General features: G+C 40.1%; 1 protein-coding gene across 2 annotated transcripts in view; it reads right to left on the bottom strand.

Annotated features, from left to right (window-relative positions):
* SAMTOR (S-adenosylmethionine sensor upstream of mTORC1) overlaps positions 1–19,844 on the bottom strand; it is an 84,644-nt gene that overhangs the window by 47,833 nt on the left and 16,967 nt on the right. Inside the window, exon 2 of one of the 2 annotated variants that reach the window (XM_077473396.1) lies at positions 5,481–5,624. The exons of the other annotated variant lie outside the window; for it this stretch is intronic. Coding sequence (XP_077329522.1) covers positions 5,481–5,624 — 144 coding nt within the window. The remainder of the gene's footprint in view (positions 1–5,480; positions 5,625–19,844) is intronic. 2 annotated transcript variants of the gene reach the window in all.

Raw genomic sequence — 19,844 nt, 5'->3', positions numbered from 1 at the left:
CGGTCTTGACATTGTTCCTGCCAGATCTTGAGAATCGCAGGACCTTGCCCCTCACCCAAACGAGTGGGGGTGCCCCTTCATCAGAAGGCTCTAGCATTCTGCTTTGTGGGCTTTCTGACCCAAGATCCTGGGTGCTGCCCTTGGGGACTTTCACTTGAACCTGACCGTTGAGGCCGTCAAGACTGCCTAGAGGCAGATGCCCCTGGCATAGGAGAGGCAGCACAATAAAAAGGAGAAAATGTTACATAGAAGGAGAAATTCCTGAGAAAATCTCCCTTACCTTATCCTCGCAGTAGGGTTTTTATCAGAGATAAATACCCAATCTTCACCCTTCACGGTAGGCTCCGAGACCTTTTAATAAACCTTTAGGATTCGGGGGAACCTCGTGTTACCCACAATACTGGACCTGCGACAGCACCCTGCCAGTAAAAACTTTATGGCCTCACTACCAAAAAGTACTGGATCCCAGGGCCCAGCTCTCAAAGAGAAGCGTTCGCAAGCAAAACCTAGTTTCTTCGGACACGAGGCCTGGGTACCATTCATTTAGCATATGAAAAGACATGTGAACGGATCCAGTCAGCGTGGCTAGCCCCAGCAAGGATTACCACCAGTGGAGCTCAGCACAGCACATCTTTACTCGTGTCCACACTGGCAAAAAAAAAAAACTGAGGACTCCCAGTAATGGGAGGGGTTATATAGGGGCGTGCCAGTGTCCAGCACCTGTTGGTCCGATATAACCCACATAGCAATTAATATTGCTCTGTGTCCCCTGATGTAAGAAAAGAAAGACCTTTTCCCATTAGAGATCCTTTGGATGTATTTATCCAGATCGTCTCCAAAAAGCCGTTCACCATGAAAGGGGAAAGAGCTTTTTACATGGAGCTTCGGCTGACCAAATTTTCAGCCATAGAACTCTGCGAGAATGCACTAATCCAAGCATAAGCCGTGAGGCTTGACTGTGAAAAAGTGCGTCTGATACACTAGCCCATTGCTGGGCCTGCTGATCAGGCAGAATTTTAAATGTCTCCACAAACTGTTCCTTAATGGACTGAGATACACCAACTGCCACAAGAACCGGCTGCACTACTGAACTTGCTAAGGACATATTGCTTTTAGAAAGAAGTTCCAACTTTATCTGTTGGATCCTTTAACATTAGCACATTATCCACCGAACATGTGAGATTCTTGTTCACTGAGGCGATTGCAGCATCAATTGCTGAACCCCCCCCCATTTCTTATAGAAATCCTCTTCCATAGGATAAAGTGTGAAGAACTTATTAGGAGGATAATATTGTTTATCCGGATGTTCCCATTCAGAATACATAAGCTTTTTTAGCCATGCATGAATAGGAAAAGCATCCCCAGATGAAGGAGGTTTTAATGATCACAAATTAGAGGTGGGTTCCTCAAGAGCAGCGCAGCAAAAAGGTTGAACGAATCAATTTAGTAACCGTGCACAAGCAACCAGTCTTCTGATGCTACTCCTCCTATATTAGGATCCTCGGAAGAGGATAAATAAGTATATTCCAAATCTTTGGGAAGATCTACCTGATCCCCAGCCTCCTGCACCTCAATAAGAGGGTCCTGGACCCACTATGGAGAGATATAGCATAAATCTTCTTTTCCAAATTACAAAATTGTAGAAGCAAAAACCTTGTGTGATATATACAGGTACTGAAGTGTCTAGTGCAGCTGCAACAGTCTCCCCTGACGGCTTAATCTGACCGGCCGCATCACTCTCAGAGGAGGATGACATTCTTTTGGAAATGGATTTAGTTTGTTGTGAAACCATTGACCCTTTAGAACCCTTAGAGGAGTTCCTGGTCCCTTTACAGCTCACAGCCGGAAGCACAAAGCAGAGGCACTACCAGCAAAAGAATGTAGACTTCTAGGTTATAGCCCAGCGCTATAAGCTGCTATTAATACCTAGCCTGGTAAAGTAATAATGTGTCAAAGGGAATGCCTGTGTCACCAAACCTGAAGCAAGCCAACCTCCTGCTCATGTGTCCCCCAACAGTCAAAGCACTGTGTGTGTAGCTGCTGCTAACAACTTCCTCCCCGTGTGGCCGGCATCTGACGCCGTTAGCCCCGCCCCCTTGTGCCAATTACGCCCCCTTTCTTTCAAAAGGAACTGTCTTCCTGCGCGAGCGCGGACTTCAGACGCTTTGCAAACAGCTGATATGTTGGAGCGGGGGGATTAAATCCACCGCTGAGCGACCATGCGGTTTGTCGTTTAAAAAAATGCTTTTGGCATATAAGTCCCCCGAAGGGAAAGATTCCAACATTGGGGGCACAGTAGGAGAACCAGTCCCCCCTTTCTTGCTGGAGGATCTGCTTGTGGCCAGAGGAGAGGAGAAATGAAGGCTTGTGACACAGCGCTGTTTCCAACATCAGGTGGTGAGTGCTTAATACAGCCCCCAGTGGCGACACATAGGCATGACAACACTATAACTCAAAAGGAGAAATTCTTAAGAAAATCTCCACTTACCTTTCCTCGCTGCAGGATTATCCGAGATAAAAAGAGAAGCGTTCACAAGCAAAACCTTGTTTCTTCGGACACGAGGCCCGGGTACCATTCCTTTAGCCCATGAAATGACACTCTGAACGCATCTGGTTAGCATGGCTAGCCCCAGCAAGGATTACTTCCAGTGGATCTCAGCACAGCAAATCTTTACTCGTGACCAACACCTTAGACACTGGCGAAAAAAACTGAGGACTCCCTGTAGTGGGAGAGGTTATATAAGAAGTACAATTCTTGCCTTAGGGCGTGCCAGTGTCCATCACCTATCAATGGCCCTATAACCCACATAGCAAGTACTATGGTTCTGTGTCCCCTGATGCAAGAAGAAAAAAAATATTTTACAAAAATGTGAGAAGTGTACTCACTTTTGTGAGATACTCGATTTAAACTTCAAAAGTGTCTGCCCTTCGTCCTATGAGATGTATAATAGGAAGCCTGTTGGTCTATGGCTTTCAAATGTGATGACAAAAGGATCATATAGTGATTATTGGAGTCAACCCCTCAAGGAGATCCTGTTGCTGCAGAGCAGCAGGCAAACAGCCGCCTGAAAACATATTGGTGACAGGGATACCCAGTCTCTTAGATGAATCCATCAGAAGTGGATACCGAGCTGGTGCAAGCCTACCTGTGCATCAAGATTCCAAAGAGTTCAGCACATACATCCCCTGCAATCGGTCGTCACGAAGAGATGTCACATCTCTCCTCTAATATATGGGCATTAATGAGCAAATGGATCTGCCCCAAACGTCAGGCGGAGACTCAGTCCATTTGAAAACCTGAGTCTCCTGGAATCGCCAATTGGAGAGGTCCCCCAAGAGTGCATCACCCCATGACCACAACCAAGATGGTGGCACAAGTGGAGCGATGTCATGTGTCACATGCATGTGCGTTCAAACGCTGTGACAGCTGAAGAGGAAGGGTAGAATGGAACCAAGCCCCTGCCTCATTGTGGCACACACAGAGCGTGTATACGCTGTTCCCAAGGTGCTGTCAGCAAAGGGTGGGACTGGATGGAACGAGGGAGGAGTGGCACAGGGAATGGCCACTCCACACATCCCGATTACCACAAAAAAAAATGCTGAGTGGTCAGGGGGTCAGAGGGTGAACAAAGTGAAATTCATATACTATTTATTTACTTTCAATACCTCCTTTTTACCCACAGCGACGCCATCTTGGTCCTGGTTTACATGTCTGTGGCTCCGCGTTCAGTCTTCACTGATCAGACTCTCTGATTGCTTTCCTCTTTGCACTATTTTTTTTGGCAGCATCTGATCACCCACGCTCATTGGGCCATACACATTGCTATCAGGCATATGAGTATCTAGACAGCAAGTGGATGCCTCTCCTACGTTCGCCATTTTGCTTTTCAGTATCTAATAGATGTATAACATATTTTTGTATTTTCTAGAATATAATTGTTACTAAATTGCATATCGGACTATCCCTGAAGGGATCTAGGTTACTCTGTAAGGCAAACAGTATTTTATTGACTACATAATGTGTGTTACATCGCATCGGAAGTCTCAGCGTGTGGTATATTTCCCCATGTGACTATCAATGGTCAATCATATAAATCGAGGACATAGTCTATAAATGCTCTAATTGAGCCCAAGTAGCCCTGCAGAACCAAAAATAAGAGGAAAGGTGAGAAAAGTGTCAGCCTTTCGCAAGGATGGCACAGTGAAAAAGAAAAAGGTGGAGGTGTCTGAGAAGAATCTGATGTATAATTTATGTTGGTTCAATATTGTATGTTTTTAGATTTTCCCAGTATATGCCCACTGTTTTTGATACTAATAAATACATTTGAATCTTATAATACTGTTTCACAATCTGTAAAAGTCCCACCTGGAGGGGAAAATTGTATTCTCATTTAATAAAGAGATGTTGGCCAGTCAACAGCAGATATAGTTCACCTCCAACGTTTTGATAATATATGAGAGGCAGCAGCAGGAGCCATTGGCTGTTCTCAATCAAATCCCGCGGGCAGAGAGTGCGGGCAGGGCTGAGCCACGCTGCTTATGTCAATGGACACAAACAGCCCAACTCCGGAGGAAGCCGCTTCAAGAAGAGGACTGAGAAGAGGGAAAAAAAAAAAAAAGGGAGGCTTTACAATCAATCACTTTAAAGAAGAAGTAAACCCTGGGTTTTACTCCCTCTTTATTCCCCTGCAACGTAAAAGCATAATGGGCTAGTATGCATTATGTGCCACTTACCTGCAAACTAAGCCTGTGATGTCCCCGCTGGAGGAAGCCTCCATCTTCACCCCTTATCCTCTCGGGGCCACGGACTCCGGCTCTGTGACTGGCCAACGGTCACAGCATGGACTCTATAGAAAGGGCACGATTGTGCCCTTTCTATAGTGCAAATGCGCTGATGACGTTGGCGCACGCATTTATGGTAGATATTTAGAAGATATTTCCAGTACTTACAGGTAAGCCATATCATAGACTTACCTGTAGGTAAAAAAGTGGTCTGTAAGGGTTTACAACCACTTTAGTAAGTGTCAAAGCCACCAGATTAGAATGACAGCCAAGTAACAAGCACAAAGATTTAGGGCTCATTCAGATAGGAGATTAGGCCTATCCCCTGTGCAGATCCACCTCGCAGCTGCGTGCAGGCAGCCCACATAAGTGGATGTAAACGCAGAGGCTGCATGGATGGAGAATCTCTGTCATTCATTTGTGTCCGTACAGCCACTGCCTGTGCATTCAATTTCTATGGGCTGCCTGCACCAGCTCCAAGATGGATGCACATGTATCTGCCAGTGACTCTGCAAAGGGGATAGGCCTAATCAACCATCTGAATGAGCCCTTATAGAGCATCGTTTGCTTCTCCAGAAGTAAAGCAATTAGAACAAGAAAGTGCAACATAGAAAATGGCCATCAGTTCAGTGGAATAAGGAAGAGTACAGCAATAGTGATATTAAACCCAAAACTAAAAATTTAATATTGCAGCTTACCAATCCTTAGATGTGGACGTATTTTAGGTTGTTTTCTCCCTCTGCTTTCATCTGGCGATCTAGCCAGTAACACCTCCTGTATTAGAGTGCCCCCACTCTGGATGAAGGAGCACAGGGGCTCCTTTGAGCAACAGTATTGGCAGTCTGGGGGGAAAGAGTAAGATATACTAACAGGTTTAGAAACTGTAACAAAGTGAAGCTAAACTCCAGCTCACTCTGCAGTTACAGCAAACAGTTATTTTATTTACTTTTGGGATAACAGTTTAACATTAATAAAAAAAAAAAAATAAAAAAAAAAAAAAAAAAAAAAGATGATCATTGTCCAAGCACCCGTCAGTGTTAAATGGTTTGTCTTAATACGCTAACCGCTACTTATGCCAGACTGATTGTCCTGTTAAAGTGGAACTTTAGTCAGAAAATTAGGTCCTGCTTGATCACTTCAGGCTGGCCCATTTTGCAGGTATAGAAACATTAAAAATAAGTGCCTATACTGTTTAAAATCCAGCAATACACTCCATCACCCTGCTCTGCACATGCTCAGTTGCTCTAAAATTTTAGGCACCAACAAATTTGTAGAGGCAGATCTGCTGGCAGCCTTAAAAGAATTAAACCCTCCTTCCTATCCTTTACAGCCAAGGGAGCAGCTTGTTTGAACTACAACTACCATGGTGCTGCACATGTGATCAGTTGACACCAGCCATTTGACAGTTTGATAGATTTGTTGAGGAAACAAGCAAATGTGAGTTAGCAAACCTGGAACTCCAGGGATGCAACTTTTTTAAACTGTTAAAAAAAAAAAAAAAAAGCTATGGGTTTAGTCCTGCTTTATGATTTACTACTGTTCAGAGGCTCTGTGCTTCAGCAAAATGGCAGCCTCCAGCAAGAAGAAACAGAAATTATGCTGGAGGCAATATACAGCACAGACTAATTTTGGTAGCATTATCATCAATGTATGTTCCTTCCTAAAGAACATTTTTTTTTTCCAGCAGACAGCACGCAGCAGACTTTCTGGCTGAATCACCAAATGAAAATAAAGGAAAACCTAAAAAAATGGAAAAAATGAATGTAGCCATCACATCTAAGAATCGGTAATCTGCAATATAATACAGGTTTGCTTTTGGAATAAAGAATTAGTATATAGAATAAGATGAAAAGTCTTAAGCGATAAAGATCCTCTCCACAGTAACATTTTTGGAAGGTCCCACGCCACATGAGCTGCTATAAGAATATGTATGCAGGATTATCAAGGCGCAATTTAAGGCATTGTGCATTTTTTAAGTGTTTCAACCAAGTATTAGGCCCCTTTCACATGAATGGGCCATTCGTTTTTCTTCCATCTGTCAACGGACAACAATGCATTCCTATGGTCATCAATTTAAAAAAAATAAAATAAAATAAAAAGGAAGGATAAAAATCGGAGGTTAACATACAAGGTTATCACTGCCCCATAGGGAGACGCAGCGGTGACATCATCTCGTAAGCATCTTGTTTTATGCATCCTGAGTACACACTGCTCAAGTGCTTTGTTTGCAAGTAACATTGTTATGCTGCATTTGATTAAATAAACCCTTTGGAATACAGAGAGCACTAGATTTGGCTTTTTTAACCACTTCGCGCCGGTAGGACGTCTAGGGACGGCCTCGGCTTTCGGTGGTTATATCTGAATGATGCCTGAGGCCACAGAGATCATTCAGATATAGGCATTTTCAGCCGGCGATTCCCTGCACCATAAGAACGATCATAGCGGCTGTTCCGCCGCTTGATCGTGCCCCCCCTCCCGCCACCCTCCAGTGCTTCTACCGACTCACCGCTTTCGTCGGTGAGTCGGTCACAGGATCCGCCGACCCTGGATGATACCATAGAGATTTCTGGTGGACCAGATGGTCCCCACAGTCTCTATGATCGTTATGACGTCACACCCGGCATCTGCATTCAAAATAACGGCGCCGATTTGGCTGGGAAGCCGTGATTGTTTTTTTTATTTTTATTTTAGGCTTCCCAGCCTAGAGGTGAGATATGGGGTCTTATTGACCCCATATCTCACTGTAAATAGGTCCGATCGTGCCATATTCCTATTGCAAGGGATGTTTACATTCCTTGTAATAGGAATAAAAGGAAAAAAAAAAAAAGAAATTGATTAAAGTGTCAAACTATAAAAAAAAAGTAAAATTAACAATAATAAAAAAAAAAATTCAAGCGCCCCTGTCCCCGTGAGCTCGTACGCAGAATCGAACGCATACGCAACGCCAATGTATGTCGGCAGAATGGCATGGCTGGGCAAATCTGTACGTCCCTTTAAATTTGCCGCCGTGAGATCGCATGCGTGCTGGCCGGGACCACCACCAGTCAGGTCACACAGACTCCATCACCGTGGGGATACCCGCGATCGCCTCATGGAGAGGAAGAACAGCAAGATGCTAATGTAAACGAGCATCTCCCCATTCTGCCTAGTGACAGTGTCACTGATCTCTTCTCCCTGTGATCTGGAGCAGAGATCAGTGACGTGTCACACGTAACCACTCCCCCTCACAGTTAGACTCCCTCCCCAGGACATACTTAACCCTTCCACTAGTGGTTAAACCCTTCACTGCCAGTGTCATTTACACAGGAATCAGTGCATCTGTATAAATGACAATGGTCCCAAAAATGTGTCAAAAATGTCCAATGTGTCCGCCATAATGTCGGGGGGGGGAAAAAAATAAATATTATAAAAATGCCATAAAACTATCCCCTATTTTTTAAACGATATAACTTTTGCGCAAATCAAACGCTTATTGCAATTTTTAACCAAAAATATGTAGAAGAATACGTCTCGGCCTAAACTGAGCAAAAAAAAAAAAAAAAAAAAATATATATGTTTTTTTAAAATATATTTTTGGGGGGATATTACAGCAAAATGTAAAAAATAATGCTTTTTTTCAAAATTGGCGCTTTTCTTTGTTTATAACGCAAGAAATAAAAACCGCAGTGCTGAATCGCAAAAAGTTCTCTGGTATTTGGTCAGCAAAATTGTCTGGGGCTTAAGTACTTAAAAGACAGGAGAGTAAGGATCCATTCTGTGATCCAAATAACGTCCTTGCTGAGGACAATTTATCATACACTTCAAAAAAGCACCAGAGAGGCAGATGGTGATACATATGGGTATATTTAATTATGTGGGGGTGGCTGTATTAGAGCTGCTGAGTCAGGAATGCCTTTGCTCACTATTAGCCAGTATGAACCCCATCAGGAGGTCATACCATCAATATTCCTACGAGTCCCCATGCCTTCTGGCCCAGTGATATCTTCCACCCTATCCACAGACCCCTGTGTGCTCATACAGCTCAAGGCACAATACCCAGAGGCCTTCTTATGCTTCCACTCCTGCTCATGTCTCACAGGGAACATATTCCCAAAGTGTAAACTCTAGCTCAAAATTATTTTTTGCTAGAAAATTACCCAGAACCCCCAAACATTATATATGTTTTTTTTTAGCAGACACCCTAGGGAATACAATGGTGGTCATTGCAACTTTTTATCTTGCACACCTTTATTTTGATATTATTATTATTATTATTATTATTATTATTAATGAATTAAAAAAAAAAAACACAACAGTAAAGTTAGCCCATTTTTTTGTATAATGTGAAATATGATGTTACACCGAGTAAATAGATACCCAACATGTCATGCTTTAAAATTGTGCACACATGAAATGGCACCAACGCTCTAACGCACGCATCGATACCTCACACGTGTGGTTTGAACGGCATTTACATATGTGGGTGGGACTTTAATGTGCGTTCGCTTCTGAGTGCAAGCTACCGGGACGTTTAAAAAAAAAAAAATGAAAAAAATGTGTATATATAATAAATATATATATATATATATATATATAGTGTATATATAATAAATATATAGTGTATATATAATAAATATATAGTGTATATATAATATATATATATAATATATATATAGTGTATATATAATATATATATATAATATATATATAGTGTATATATAATATATATATATAATATATATATAGTGTATATATAATATATATATATATATATATATATATATATATATATATATATATATATATATATATATATATATATATATATATATATATATATATATATATATATATATATATATTTTTATATTTTTTTATTTTTTTTTTACTTAATTTATTTTTACACTTTTTAAACATTTTTATTACTTTTATTCCTATTACAAGGAATGTAAACATCCCTTGTAATAGGAATCTATTGTGACAGGTCCTCTTTATGAAGAAATGGGTCAATAAGATCCCACATCTCTCCTCCGGGCTGGAAAGCATGAGATCGAGGAAAAAAAAATAAAAATATTCACCAATCTCATGCTGACAGCCACGATCATGGGCCTCAGGCGGTCATAGAGATGACCGGTGACCATCTGGTCACCGATCATCTCTATTGTCATCCATTGCCGGCAGATTCTTTCTCCTCCAGGCCCCCGATGGCACGAAAGAGCCCGGAGAAGCAGGATTGTCGCCTATAAGAACGATCAAGTGGCGGAACTGCCAATGAGATTGTTCTTATGCACAGAATCGCCAGCTGAAAAGAAGGTTATCTGAATGACACTTGTAGCTGCAGGCAACATTCAGATATCCCCGCACAAAGTCAAGGACGTCGTTTGACTATGTGCGGTATTTAAGTGGTTAAACTAAGATTTTTTTTTTTTTTTTTTTTTAATTTGCATATTTTATGCTTAGTTCAAACTTTGACAAATTAAAAAAAAAAAAAAAAAAAAGTTAAGTGAAAAAAAAAAACCACCTTTATTTTAAAAGGGTTATGCAGAATAATAAAACTAAAACCGTTTTGATCATCATATGTGCTTTTGTGTCTTTTTATGCTATCAAAACACAATGAAATAACCAAAAGTAGCAAACAAGTCATTTTCATATGGCATCTCAAGACATTTGTACAATTATTAAAATTTACACTGCATTACGTATATTGATATTGCCATGGAACATCTCCTGGTGGAGATAAAAAGTAGTCGGTACATTTTTCCCACATGGCAATGTAGGATCTTCTTGCACGTACTTCTTGCACGTACAGGCAGGTGGAACTTCCTCTGCGTGGATAATCTCCTTTTCTCAGACAATATTATGCAGAATGCAGCAGGCCTGAATTACTAACTCAGAATTCTCAAGACTGAGTTGCAACAGTGTTCGTAAAACACGCCATTCACTGGACAATATGGCAAATGTACATTCAATGAGGCGTCTTGCGCAGCTCAGCCAATTGTTAATGATCCTCTTCTTGTCCTCCAGATTACTTCACTGGTATAAGCAGATATTGAGAAAGCGTGAAGGCCTCATCTGCAACAAGCACAAAAGGCAGGTCTGGTCCTTCAGTTCCAGCAGAGGCTGATCAGAGGGTATGTTGAATCGCCCTTCTCGCAGTCTTCGACCCATTACAGACTCACAGAACACTCTGGAATCAGAACTGCTGCCATATGCCCCAATGTCCACAGTGGTAACATTTATAATTGCTATCACAGATAACCATGAGGACCAATGAAAAATATTTCTTGTAGTTATGAAATCTGGACCCAGAACATGGAGGCTTTTGGATACGGATATGCTTTCCATTAAAAGCACTGACAAAATTTGGAAAGTTTGCTTGATTCCAAAATCCATCTGCTATTCTTCGCCACAGGTTTCCATCTGGTAATGGCATCACTGCTGGACACAGCTCTTCCCATATGGCTAAGCAAGTATCATGCTCTTCAAAATAATTGAAATGGGCAGTAAAAAAAATAATGGTTTAAAAAGATGTATAAAACTGGGCAGTTGCAAGAAACCTAGAAAAAAATTGAACATCTTTTTAGTTTTTTAAGTAAAAGTGGCACATAAATGGATACAATATTTGTTATCTATACATACACGCAAACAGTAGACCAGAGGTAGGCAACCTCGGCACTCCAGCCATTTTGAAACTGCAAATCCCATCATGCCTCTGTCTCTAGGAGTCATGCCAATGATTGCCAGGGTCTTGCAATGTTTCATGGATCTTGTAGTTTCACCACAGCTGGAGGGCCGAGGTTGCCAACCACTGCAGTAGACAAACAGAAAAAAAAATGACACTTGATAAATGAATGACTTCTTACCTCAAGGGACTTCATCTGCAGGTACACACCTTCTCATGTTGGTATGTCAACACTGCAGCCGTGGGTGCAGCTGTTCCAGTAAGTAATCGAATGTGACTACGGTCATCCTGGTGAAGTTGAAAAACTTAGTGGGATACTGTCAGAGATGAGCGTAGTGCAGAGCCGCAAACCCTTCAGAAGTCCACTTCAGTAGCATGGGGTGGCTAGGAGATCGACATCTCCTAACCACAATCTGCTTTTTCTTGCTCTCCATTCTTCTCATATAGGAAAATATGACAATCAATGTTACCTTATCCAAAAAATTGTTGGAATCCATCGCACAATGCAGATAGCACACACAAGGACAAAGAAAGGACACAGCAAGGACAAACCACTCACTGAAAACTGCAATGCAGCATGGGAGGAGCATTGCTTTCTGGGTAATGTCATCAAATCCACAGAAACTGCTGTAAACCAATGCAAAAATGGATGTAAACGAAATGGAAAAACGGAGATTAACGGAACAGAAGAGGATGAAGCAATGGATAATAACTGATACGTTTTTAACGTGGCCTAACTGGCGGTGCTCGTGTGAATGAGGCCTTAGATCCCTTTCACACCAAGGTGCTTGAAAACTGCCTATAAAAAATGGTGAGCGCTTTTGCAGAGCTTTTCAGGAGTTAGCGATGCACTTTTTTGAAGGTCACGAGACTCAAAAAACTGCTGCAAGAACCAATTTTGAGGCGCTTTTGAAGAGCTTCTGAAGCACTTTTCAGTCGTTTTTCTATTCATTTAAAAAATGGAGAGGGGCGCTTTTGAGGCGTTTTTTTATTAGCTTTCCAAACATGCTCCTTGCAGAAGTTTTCACCTCTTCAAACGCACCATCCCAGTGTGAAAGCATCTGTTCATTTTATTCGGGTGCTGTTTTTCGTGAACTTTTCAAGTGCTTTTTTTTTTAATTTTATTTTTTTTAATGCAAAATTGCTTGAAAAACTCCTCAGTGTGAAAAGGGTCTTCGTGTAGTTATATTACCTGTGCTGTTTGTATGCCATACCTTGTGATGATGGGCTCTCATGTTGTGGCTGAAGTCAGTAATGTCATGGCTGATCGATTCCTCCATGTATTTGTACAGTTAGCCTTTCCCTATTCGCCAAAGGAACAAGACAATTTCCTGATCCAGGTCACACAGCATCCAATACAGGCTTTGCGCCACATCCCAATTGTGGAAGTGCTAGCATATTAAAATAAACAAAATTTTTAAAAAAACACATCTCGTCTTCTAGTTGCACCAGTGAGCACTCTGTGTGCCTGCGAATGCTCTGCCTGCTTGTGGTGCTGTCAGATCTAATTACTATTTGGAACTCACCTGCATTAGCACTAGCCTGAGAGACCCAAAGATTGGGGGATGTGTAGGTTCTGCACAGGAAATGTCAGTTACACACTACAGACAAAGGCCATGCAATAACCTATGCAGTGCCATGCCAAATACCTTATGTTTCTACACAAACATTTGACAGGAATGTGAAGATTTATCTTACCATGGACTGTATACAGCAACAAAGATCATGAAACTACATGATCAATGCACATCTTATGGAAGTGAAAAATGCAAGGTTCATATTGGCTATAAATAAAGGATTCCAAGTATATTGTTCCAGGGCACTCAAAGGGTAGAGTTCATAGCCTGCTCTGCTTATAAGACCCATGGGTGCTATTTTGTTATGGTAACGAGTATCTGAAAAAGCAGCACTGACAATGTTTTGCTGGCAATTAAATAAGCTCAGATTGTCTGGGTAAACTGAAAGGTTTTCTGTGCCATTTCCCCAGCCTGCTGGAGATATGGAGATAAATGGAGGAACATTCTTCCACATATACTAGTTTTGTCCCATGGTTGTCAATTACTGGTAAGAAATAATGGAATATTCTATGGACATAGTAAATCTCAACTCATCTGCCTTTGGGCCAATTTACACCTGAAGCAGTTGAATGCATACAAGGCAACGGATGCTGCTGCATAACACTGTTCAGCAATATTACTTGCTGGCTACAATTTATTGTTTTAACTGCCCCAATGACCTTTCTTGGGTGAATGAGCTATGGGTTTCCAGTTTTTGTTCCTAGTCTACTGCTCAGCTAAATAGTTTCAGAGAATTTCAACAGTTTGTACTGCAACAGCAGAGTTCTGCATGTAGTAAGCATAATTAAATATCATCCAGATTCCAGTATACTATAGCTAATTTTTCCTCCACAAACAAAACAGCAGAGATGAAGGCAACATTTTTACAGCTGTGAATACAGACAGCAAACTGAGCTATAATCTGTAAATCTCCAAACCAGAAAACAGCTATCCCAGGTTTTTCACCCCATCTCTCAATAGCGGCAGAGTGTAGTCCGTATACAGTAGGATCTCAAGATTCTTAAGACCTATATTAGCCACCCAAGTCTTTTCTGGTTCTTTGTTTACAAGTTTAAGTCAATATTTTTGCTAGAAAATTAATCAAAACCCCAATAACAAATATTAGGGGTGCACCGAATGGAAATTTTGGTGCCGAAACCGAAAAAGCAGGATGCACTTTGCCGAAAACCGTAGCTGAAATTTACAGTTTAACCACTTCCGGATCAGCCGCGGCAGTTATGCTGGGCAAATCGGCATTAACTTACGTCGCTTTTCCTCTTGGCCAATACGGGCACGAGCCCAGAGCTGACGCAAGTGCCCACCCGCGATCACTCGTGACAGAGCGAGAACCGTGTGTGTGGGATCTGTGTGTGTGTAAACACACAAATTACGGGTCTTTCAGGGGAGTAGAGACAGATCGTGTGTATGAGATTTTTATATATATATATATATATATATATATATATATATATATATATATATATATATATATATATATATATATATATATATATATATATATATATATATATATATATATATATTCATTCACACACTTTTAATAATAATGCCATAAATCTATCCCCATTTTGTAGACTATAATTTCGTCACAAACTAATATACGCTTATGGTGATTTATTTTTATTATTTTTTTAACCAGAGATATGTAGAAGAATACACATTGGCCTAAACTGAGGAAAAAATTTTTTTGAAAAAACATTTGGGATATTATAGCAAAAAGTAAATATTTGAAAAATTGTCACTCTTGCTTATAGTGCAAAAAAAAAAAAAAATAAAAAAAAAAAAATAAACGCAGAGGTGATCAAATACCATCAAAAGAAAGCTCTATTTGTGTTGGGGGGGGGGGGGGGGGGGGGGATATCAATCATGTTTGGGTTAAAGCGATGCAGTGCCGTAATGCAAAAAAAATGGCCTGGTCATTGAGCAGCCAAATCTTCCAGGGCTGAAGTGGTTAAAAAATATTTATATATATTATCAATTTTAAGTAATATAAATTTATTTTTGGTCATTATTAGCACCTTTAGTGCAAGGAAGGTCAAGAAAAATGCAGTCTGCAGTCTCTGACCATCTCTTACATCAGGTCTTCAATCTCTTACTTAAACACACTAACAGTATTAGCAAAATTTCTAAGGAGGGAGCACTAGTATGGCACCAACACAATGGGCGGCACCCGGGGCAGACTCCCTCACCTTTTCAGCTTCCATCATCTGCAGTTCCCACCCCCCTCTTTCGGCCGATAATTTTCAGTGCACCACTAAATAATTTTTATATAAATGCACATGTGATTGTTGCAATTTAGTTCAAACTGTTTTTCAAAAACACATTATAAAAAAAAAAAAAAAAAAAAAAAAAAAAAAAAAAACGGTGGTCGATCGCTTAATTCTCAGTGCAGAGGCGTCGGGGGACAGATGCAGCATTGAACCGATGCTGCATCCACCTAGGAAAGTATGATTTGGGGGGGGGGGGGGAACCACAATTTTTATGTAAAATATGAAAGATGTTACGTTGAGAAAAAAAAGATACTCAACATGTCATGCTTTAAAAATTTCGCACACTCGTGGAATGGCGCCAAAATTGGTACTAAAGATATCTATAGGCGACACTTTAAATTTTTGTTTACAGATTACAATTTTAGAGTTGTAGAGGCGGTCTAGTGCTAGAAATATTGCTCTTACTCTAACGTTCAGAGAGATACCTCACGTGTGGTTTGAATGTTGTTTAAATATGCGGATGCAACCTATGCACGTGGACGCTTTAAATTCTTTTTTTTTTTATTATCTTATATTTTATTTTTACACTTTCCCTTTAATTTTTTATTTGCTGATCACTTTTATTCTTATTACAAGAAATGTAAACATTCCTTGTAATAGTAATGGGGCATGGCAGGTCCTCTTTATGGAGAGATCTGGGGTCTACAAATCCCCAGATCTCTCCTCTATGCTGGAAAGCTCCATGGTAAACTGCGGGTTCATTCTCCGGCTCGCCGATGCAGGAAACTGGAGAAACACCAGAGAGCAGAGGGGGGGTTGCGGGGATTTGGCGCAACGTCGCCTCAAGCCGCATGTAAAAGCAATCAAGTAGTGAAACGGCGACATGTTTGTCTTTACTGTGCAGGGAAACTCCTGCTGAAAACAAAGATTCAGATATCACCACTTCAAGTCCACAACATCATATAAAGGCGACCTGGGGGAAGTGGTTAATGGAGATTTTAAATAAAAAAACACCATAGAGCCATAAAGCAATCTTAGGCCTTGCACACAGGAGAGAATTTTTCTTTTTATTTACAGATTTGAAATTAGATGCATTATTGTCTATGGAGCAATGGACACAGATGAGTAAAGATGATTAATACAGTTTTGAGTACAGAGCCTTAAAACAAAAATATATTTTTTTTTACATTTGAGTGCAGTCATTTACTTCTGTAAGCATGTTTATGAGATTATAAAATGTGTATATATTACAAAACTGGCAATGAAGAATTTTAACTTGTCCATACACTTAAGCACATTTACACTCCTTTTCTCAACATTACTCAGGTCTTTATATCGTTTTTTTTTTTTTTTTTTTTTAAACACGGGGACCTTCTGTCAACATCAGTAAACTATGATGCCCGTGTGCAACTGGCTTTAGAGGTAATGCTGGTTATATTCTGAATTTCCATGTATGTGGAAAAGGGTTTTCTTGCTGTCTGTTCACCATTAGAAGACTCTTCCTGTCCTGGACACCAAAAGTAAGAGACTAAAATGAAAGATAAAAGCATTGGAGCATTTTTTTGGGCGTGCAAATCCTCAGATGCTTGACCCGATACCTGTCAGGAGGCCAGTACACCTGCCATCCCCAGTGTAGCGGACGGGCCAGGCAGCCTCACAGATGCTTGGTGCGGCGGTGGGGGCAGTTACAAGCACGATCACCGACTATGTCTATTCATAAACGGAACATCATAAACTAGGTTTATGATGCTTCAGTTTATGAATGTACAGGAGCCTCTGTCTCCTCTCCATTCATCTTCAGTGCAGTTGAGGCTGCTGAGAAAGACTGGGGGAATCTGTGTCCTCAGTCCCTTTCCCTGTCTTATAGGGGAGATGTCAGGGGTTTAGACCCCCCAGATCCCACCAAAGCCCCGCCCCCCAACAACAGGGCTGATAAAATAAAGAAGTAATCAGTACTTGTACTCTTAAAAAAGTGGTATCGGTGTAACCGTAGTAACAGCCAAAAATGTGAATATACTATTGGGATTTTATGTGCTAGACCAACAAAGACATAATTGTGAAGTGGAAGGAAAGTAATAAATGGGTATAAAGCTCCCCTTTACTCCGAAATCTCTAACTGAAATCTAGTAGAACCAATTGCCTACAGAACTCACCCAATTAGTGTAATTTAATCTCAGTATAAAATTAATACAGCTGTTCTGTGAAACCCTCAGGAGGTTTGAAATTAAAATGTGAATGTTCTACTCAGCGCTGCTCCAAGGAACATAAACAGTATATGATAAAGCGCCTACATAAATATAATTAATATCATAGTATTAACTAACAATATAAAGTGCTTAGTGCAAATCAAATAAAGTGCAATCATATAAAGTCCATCCATATAGTCATATGGTGTGTTGAACTTGTGCAACTTATAGTTGGTTTTGATCTTGGCGACACTCCATGCTCCCCTCCCGTGTTCCCACTCACCAACAATAATCTTTAAATGCGTCTGATAAGATTGAAATATCGCCTCCCGTCAATGACTAGGAATGCTGGGTATATTCTGTGTGTTGGTGAAACTATCACCTTTCTTCCACCAATATTAACCCCTTGACCACTGGGCACTTAAACACCCTTCCTGCCCAGACCAATTTTCAGCTTTCGGTGCTCTCACATTTTGAATGACAAACCACTCAGTCATGGAACACTGTACCCATATGAAATTTTTGTCCTTTTTTTTCACACAAATAGAGCTTTCTTTTAGTGGTATTTAATCACCGCTGGGTTTTTTATTTTTTGTGCTATAAAAGAAAAAAAAAAAAAAAAAAGACCGAAAATTCTGTAAAAAAATGTTTTTTTCTTCGTTTGTTATAAAATTTAGCAGATTAGTAATTTTTCTTCATACATTTTGGCCAAAATTTATACTACTACATATCTTTGGTAAAAATAAGTACAAATTGGTGGATATTATTTGGTCTTTGTGAAAGTTATAGAGTCCACAAGCTATGGTGCCAATATCTGAAAATTGATCACACATGAAGTACTGACGGCCTATTTCAATCCTTGAGACCCTAACATGCCAGAAAAGTACAAATACCCCCCAAATGACCCCTTTTTGGAAAGAAGACATTCCAAGGTATTTAGTAAGAGGCATGATGAGTTTTTTGAAGTTGTCATTTTTTCCTACAATTCTTTGCAATAAAGATTTTTTTTTCCTTTTTTTCACAAAATTGTCATATTATCAGGTTTTTTCTCACACACAGCATATGCATACCACAAATTACACCCCAAAACACATTCTGCTATTACTCCCGAGTACGGCGATACCACATGTGTGAGACTTTTACACAGCATAGCCACATACAGAGGCCCAACATGCAGGGAGCGCCATCAGGCGTTCTGGAGCACCCAGGACAATTCTGACATTTCTCTCCTACATGTAAAAATCATCATTTATTTGCTAGAAAATTACGTAGAACCCCAAAACATTAGATATGGTTTTTTTTTAGCAAAGACCCTAGAGCAGGGGTAGGGAACCTCGGCTCTCCAGTTGTTTTGAAACTACAACTCCCATGAGACATTGCAAGACCCTAGCATGACTGCTAGAGGCAGAGGCATGATGGGATTTGTAGTTTCAAGACAGCTGGAGAGCTAAGGTTCCCTACCCCTGCCCTAGAGAATACAATGGTGGTCCTTGCAACTTTATATCACACACGGTATTTGCGCAGCAATTTTTTTAACGTTTGTTTTTGAAAGCACAAAAAACAGTAAAGTTAGCCCAATGTTTTTGCATAATGTGATAGATGAAGATACGCGGAGTAAATAGATACCCAACATGTCACTATTCAAAATTGCAAATGCTCGTGGAATGGCGGCAAACGTCGCTACTTAAAAATCTCGCTCCAACGTTCGCAGCGATACCTCACATGTGTGGTTTGAACACCGTTTTCATATGTGGGCAGGACTTACGTATGTGTTCGCTTCTGCATGCGAGCACATGGGGATAGGGGTGCTTTAAATTTTATTTTATTTTTATTGTTCATTTTACTTTATTTTAGTTTGACCTTTTTTTCCCCAAAAATAAATTTTTTGATCACTTTTATTCCTATTACAAGGAATGTAAACATCCCTTGTAATAGGCATGAAAGGTCTTCTTTACAGTGAGATATGGGGTCAATAAGACCCCACATCTCAACTCTAGGCTGGGAAGCCTGAAATAAAAAAAAAAAAAAAAAAAAAAATGGCAGATTATTGCTGGATATGGCAGAGTATTTTTTTTTTTTTAACTTTACATATTACCTTAATTATACACTACACTTTTTTTTTTTTTTTTTTTTTTTTATGTTATTAACTGATTAATCGAAACAATAAAAAAAACGACCAACTAATCGATTATGAAAATAATCGTTAGTTGCAGCCCTACTCAAAATATTATGTTCCATAGCCACAATTATATTCTAATAAAGATTAAAGCGGTAGTAAACTTATCAAAATAAAAATGATTTAACCAATATTACAATCTACATATGTATTGAGAACAAAATGGGCACTAAGTAAGTGAGTAAGCCCAAAAATCATTCTTACTGTATATTTGAAACGCTGCTGCTCTGTTATAGCTGCTGCCATTTCAAC

This window comes from Lithobates pipiens, unplaced genomic scaffold, assembly GCF_037356315.1.
Source record: "Lithobates pipiens isolate NorthernLeopardFrog02 unplaced genomic scaffold, aLitPip1_a1.2 Scaffold_8, whole genome shotgun sequence".
Classification (NCBI taxonomy): Eukaryota; Metazoa; Chordata; class Amphibia; order Anura; family Ranidae; genus Lithobates; species Lithobates pipiens.
The sequence above is the reverse complement of the archived record's forward strand: the minus strand, read 5'-3'. Positions and strand labels throughout refer to the sequence as shown.